Raw genomic sequence first — 6,330 nt, 5'->3', positions numbered from 1 at the left:
AAAAAAATTACAAAGTTACAAAGACACAGGAAAGTATGGCTGATTAAAGAAAAAAAATCAACAAAAATTATCCCTGAAAAAGAACTAAGAGAATATATACTAGACAAAGACTTTAAAATAGTCACTAAAACTGTGTGTACATTGTTTGGAAGCACTCTTGGTGGCAAACTTGCAGCTTCTGGTTCCACAGTCTTTGTTTTCTTAATGAGTCTGTTCAGCAGCAGATGCAGAGCTGCAAATCTTTGTGATTACCCTGACAAGCAAGACCATCGCTCTCAAGGTTGAACCCAGGGACACAACTGAGAATGTAAGTGCCTAAATCCAAGACAAGGAGGCTATCCCTCCTGACCAACAGCATCTGATGTTTCTGTTCAAACATCTGGAGAAGGACGACACTCTGTCAGACTACAAAGTCCAGATATAGTCCACCCAGCACTTGGGACCTCACCCATGGAGTGAAATCAATGAGCCTTTCCTCTGCCAGCTACCCAGGAATATAACAGTCATAAAATGTGTGCCACAGTAGTTGTGCTTGCTGCACCTCCGTGCTGTCAACAATTGTAGGAAGAAATGCAACTGCACCAACAACCTGCGACTGAGAGGAAGGTAAAAAGAGGCCTTCCCACCGGCTACTCCATTGTCTGTAGGAATGCCACCTGTGGAAGCCCCAGAGCCCTGGGGTTTCATAAAATTAGAAAAAAAAAAATACAAAACTGTCTTAAAGATGCTCAAAACACTAAAAGAAATGTAAAAAGTTAAGAAATCAGTGTGTAAACAAAATGGAAATATAAGTTAGGAGAAACTCGAAAAAAATTTAAAAAAAAGAATTCTAGAGTTCAAAAGTACAATAACTGAAATGAAATATTCACTAGGGGAATTAAAGGCAGTTTTGAGCAGGCAGAAAGAAAAATCAGCAAACTTAAAGCTAGGAAAATGGAAATTATTGAGTCTGAAGAACAGAGAGAAAATGATGGATATGAACAGAGCCTAAGTGACTTGTGGGAGACCAATAAGCAGACCAATATAATACATATACTGTGGGACTCTTGGAAGGAGAAGATAAAGAGAAAAGGGCAGAGAAAATCTTTTTTAGAAATAATGGCTAAAGACTTCCCAAATGTGATGAAAGAAATGAATATAAATACCCCAAAATTCAATTACTCCAAGTAAAATGAATTCAAGGAGATCCACTCTAAGACAGATAATAATCGAACTTTCAAAAGCCAGTAACAGAGAATCCTGACAGTTGCAGGAGTGAAGTGAATCATTGTGTACAAGAAATCCTAAATAACATTATCAGCAGATCTGTCATCTGAAACTCAGAGGCCAGAAGACAGTGAACTGATAGACTCTAAGTGATAAAAGAAAAAACTGTTGACCAAAAATCCTCTATACAGCAAAACTGTGCTTCAAAATGAGGGAGATATTAAGAACTTTTCCAGAAATAAAAGCCCAGGGAATTTGTTACAACTAGACCTCAATTGCAAAATGTGCTCAAGGGAGTTCTGAAAGGTGAAATTAAAGGATACTAGAGAGTAACCTGAAGCCATATTAATGAATAAACATCGCACCAAAGGTACACACATGGGACATTATGAAAGCTAGTATTATTGTACCAATGATTTGTAAATGCATTTTTATTTTCTATGTGATTTAAGAGACTAATATTATAAAGAAAATAAATAGTGTAGATACCAGTATTATAATTATTATTGTAGAGGCCAGAATGACATTTACAACCAAATAGGTTGGTGATATACCTGATGATTGGTTTTTATAATTTATTGAAGTTAAATTGGTACAAATTCAAATTGGATTGATATAACTATAGGAAGTTAAAACTAATCCCCATGGGAACCACCGATTGAATTACTATAGAATATACACAAAAAGAAATAAGAAGGGAACTCAAACATTTAATTAAAAAGTCAACTAACACAAAATTATACAGTAATTCAGGAAATGGGGCACAAAAGCATTAAGGCAAGTAAGAAACAAATAGCTCAATGACAGAAGTAAGTCCCTCCTTGTCAATAATCACTTTAAATTTAAAAGGACTAAATGCTACATTCAATGTCAGATATTGGTATAATGGATAAAAACAAATGTTCCAACTATCTGCTATCCTCAAAGGATTCAGAAGACATCAACAAGTTGAAAGTGAAAGGATGGAAAAAGATATTCTGAGCAAATTGTAACCAAAAGAGAGCAGGGCTGGCTATACTAAGACAAAATAGAGTTTAAATCAAAAAAATTTACAAGAGACAAGGAGCACAATATATTTTAATAAATTTTTAATACTATAAGAAGATATAAATATTATAAAGTTATGTAGTTAATGACAGACCTTCAAAATATATGAAGCAAAAACTGAGAGAGTTGAACGGAAAATGCTCATTTCTCCATAATAGTCATTTCTCTAATAATAGTTGGAGACCTCAAGACCCCAGTCATAATAATAGATGGCACAACCAGACAGAAAACAATGAGGAAATAGAGGATTTCAATAACAGAAGTAACCAAATAGATCTCGCAGACATAGACAGAGGACCATATCCAACAAGAGAATACGCATTCTCCTCAAGTGCCCTTGGGACATCTTCCAGGATAGATCATATGTTAAACCACAAAACAATAGTAATTAATCTATAGGTTTTAAAGATAAGTATCATAAAAGGTATCTTCTCTGACCACAATAGGATAAAGTTGTTAAAACAAAAATATTAACAACAAGAAACTTTCTGAAAGAAAGAGTTCATTAAGACATATGATAGCCAGAAAAAAAAGAACCAGGTCTACCACAATCAGCAGGAATATATGGAGAAGACAAACATGTCCACCGTCCTGTGTCTGACATGGCTTGTTTATAGATTTGAGAAGAAAGATGTAAGTTATTTTGAAAGAATTCACATTGACTACTGATAAGGGTTTGCAGAAGAAGGATAAGTGGGGTAGTTCTCAAATAGGTCTATAGTCTGTAAGGAAGAAGTGTTTACTGCTTTCAGATTGTTCGTTGGCAACAGTTTGAAAAGTTCATGTGCAAGCAGGATGAGGTGGAGTCTAGTGGTAAGCTATCCACTTTAGATAAGAGGTATAATATCAATAAGAACTCTTATCTAAATACGATGCTAAATAGGTCTGGACATTGATTCAAAGTTTCAACATACATTCAGGAAAGTGAGAAGACTTCCATTGTTTTCAATCCTTCACTGTGTTCCCTGTCTCTTCTTCGTATCCTCTGGCCTGATATAATTTAATTAGTACATCTCAGAAATTTCTCTTGCCAAAGTTCAAAATTAATATCAAAAGGTAACACGAAAATCTCCTGCGAAAATTAAACACATACTTTTTAACAACCAATGAGTCAAAGAAGAAATCGCAGGGGAAATAGAAAATACTTTAAATGAATAAAAATGAAAACATATTAAGCCCAAACTCATGAGACACAGTGAAAGCAGTGCCAAGAAGAGAATTCACGGCTATAAACACTTCAAATAAAAAATAGAAGATCTGAAATCGAGAACCTAACTTTACAACTGAAAGAATTAGAAAAAGAAGAAATAACTCCAAAATAGTAGAGGAAAGTAAATAATAAAGATGAGAGCAGATATAAAAAAATTGAGAAGAGAAAAATAGAGGAAATCAATAAAACTAAAAGTAGGTTTTTCGAAAAGATCAACTAAATTGATGAAACTGTAGCAAGAAGGACTAAGAAAAAGAGAAGACTCAAATTACTAAAGTAACAAATAATAGTAAAAAGTAAAGTAAAAAATAATTCTACAGAAATACAAAATTTCATATGATGACTATGAACAATATTATGCCAACAGTTGGATAACTTATTTAAAGTAGGAAATTTTCTAGAAACACAGAACTGACGAAGACTAAATGAAAAAAAAAAAAAGGAGATCTGAGTAGACCTATTACTGGTAACAAGATTGAATCAGTAATCAAACATCTTCTAATAAAGAGAAGTCCTGGACCTGATGGTTTTACTGGTAAAAAGTACCAAACATTTAAACGGAATCTAAAACCAATCCTTCTCAGTCTTTTCCAAATAACTGCAGAGGAATGAAGCCTTCTGAACTTATCTTTGAGACCAGCATCACCATGACACCAAAGTCAGAGAAAGATACTACAAGAAACGAAAGCTACAGACTAATATTCCTTATGAACCTTGATGTAAAACTCCACAAAAATACTTGCAAACAGAATTCAGCAGGATTATACACCATGGTAAAATAGATTTATTCCTAGAGTGCAAGGGTAAATCAACATATAAAAATCAATCAATGTAGTAGGCAACAAGAACAGAATGAAGACCAAAAGAAACCCCACACGATTATCTCAATTGATGAAGAAAAAGAATTTGACAAAATCCAACACTCTTTAGTAATGAAAATACTCAATAAACTAAGGAAACTACCTTAAGATAGGAAACACCATGCATGAAAAACCCACAGCAAACAGCATGCTCAATGGTCAAAAACTGAAAGCTTTTCCTCTAAGATCAGGTGCAATGAAAGATGCCCACTTTTACCACTTGTATGCAACAAAGTACTGGTTCTAGCTAGAGCAATTAGACAAGAAATAGAAATAAGGGCATCCAAATTTGTTAGGAAGAATTAAATATGTAAAAAATTAAGGATTACACACACACACACACACACACACACACACACACACCTGATAGAATAAATGAATTCAGTAAAGTAGCAGGATACAAAGTTAATATAAAAATCAGTTGCTTTTTTATATCGTTTTACATTTACCTTATAAATGCACATTTGTCATAAATTCCCAATATCCCGAATATATAGTATGAAAAGAGTTTTATAAGACAAAGGCTAGTATTAAGTGCTCAGTACCTCTTTTTGAGATGCTTCACTCCTTTGTAGCACTCTCAAAAATAAGGTTTTCCAACTGTGAGACTTGATCAATAAATATTAAGGCCCAGGCTAACCAGGTCTATTTTTTGTCTGGTAACACCTGACAAAATTATCTCGATGTAAGAATATCTTTGACTGGCAATTCCACCTTGCATTTCTATAAGCCCTTTATCAACTCTGAGAGTTGGCCATTTTAAACAGGGTGCACTTTGTTGTTAAGGATAAAGTCATCATGACTACTACATTTTTAATGCTAATGACAGGCTTATTATTACATATAGCAAGTATTATACAATTTTGCTTTCCTGAAATTTAAATTTCTTCTATTTCATTATACACCTTTTCAGTCTCCATAGAAAGTCGAAGAGTTGATTAGCTACAAGTAAAGTTGTCACAGAGAAAGCAAAGAACCAAAATTATAGGAATCTGTAAGAAGAGAAGCAAAACAAATATTAAATTAGTAATATTTACCTTCTTCCTAAGCAGCAACTTACTTACCCCTCATTGCAAATATAGTGAGCCTGTGAACCAAACTGAAAAGTTCTGTTTACATAGATTATTTGGCCATTTAGGGGTTCTTCTAGCTGTGGACATGATTTTTCTAAAAGAAAAATGTCAAGTTTTTTGTGTCATAATTTCAAAACAGATTTAGATCAAAATCAAAATTCTACATTATTCTTCTGAATTCACGGAAATATTGTCTTTCTTTCATGATAAAAAGCTCAAACTTAAGATTCACATTTGCTCTGAAGACCAATTGCCAAGAATAAGATTCGGGGCTGATTTTCAAAGACATTGCTATTTAAAATCTACATTCTCATGAGAAAACCTTCATCACAGCAGTGAAATATGCAGTTTAAAATGTGTGAAGATCTAGAGCAATAAAAACAAAAGTTTTGTTTACTTACTTGTACAAGCCTCCTGGAGAGTTGTCCATGTGTTATCAGGCTGACAAACAGCAGTTGTGGTAACATAAGACAGAATGGGCTGGTACCCAAGGCGACACTGATATTCTATTTTGTCCCCAGATACATAAAGATTTTTAGGAAGACTGCTGAGCATCATAGATTCGAATCTCGGTGGGTCATCACAGGCATCTGTACCTAACAGAATGAGAATATGAAAATAACACTATTTGATCTTCTTCATCAGCTAGGGACTATGGCCTGGTATCAGGGGGAAGTACAGAATAAATGGAAAGGTTGTTGGCAAGATTTTAAATGACTGTTTCCTGGTTTTATACAAGTGGTGGTAATAGTGGAGGATGTTCTGTGCTTGCTTTAAATAACATACTGGTTTGTTGGGGAATGAGGTGAATTCTCACTCCAGTAAAATAAAGAGATAGCAGCAATGTTTTTGATTTTAAAATTTATTTAAAGCATGCATCCTTCCCCATTTTTTCTCAATTCCTTTCACACTTACCTCTCCCCGAAGAAGACTT

The 6,330-nt window shown here is 34.0% G+C and overlaps 1 protein-coding gene across 2 annotated transcripts in view; it reads right to left on the bottom strand.

Annotated features, from left to right (window-relative positions):
* Positions 1-6,027, bottom strand: part of LOC105309749 (membrane cofactor protein-like) — a 25,148-nt gene extending 19,121 nt beyond the window's left edge. Inside the window, exons 1-2 of one of the 2 annotated variants that reach the window (XM_011385947.2) lie at positions 5,798-6,027; positions 5,388-5,490 (exon numbers count right to left, since the gene is read on the bottom strand). In XM_011385947.2, coding sequence (XP_011384249.2) covers positions 5,388-5,490; positions 5,798-5,954 — 260 coding nt within the window. In that variant the 5' untranslated portion in view covers positions 5,955-6,027. Of the gene's footprint in view, positions 1-5,387; positions 5,491-5,793 lie in introns of both variants that reach the window. The other variant, XM_023526371.1, reaches the window with a different exon arrangement.
* Positions 6,028-6,330: the final 303 nt, after the last annotated feature.

This window comes from Pteropus vampyrus, unplaced genomic scaffold (assembly GCF_000151845.1).
Source record: "Pteropus vampyrus isolate Shadow unplaced genomic scaffold, Pvam_2.0 Scaffold831, whole genome shotgun sequence".
Classification (NCBI taxonomy): domain Eukaryota; kingdom Metazoa; phylum Chordata; class Mammalia; order Chiroptera; family Pteropodidae; genus Pteropus; species Pteropus vampyrus.
Note: the sequence above shows the minus strand (reverse complement) of the source record. Positions and strands in the feature narration are given on the sequence as shown.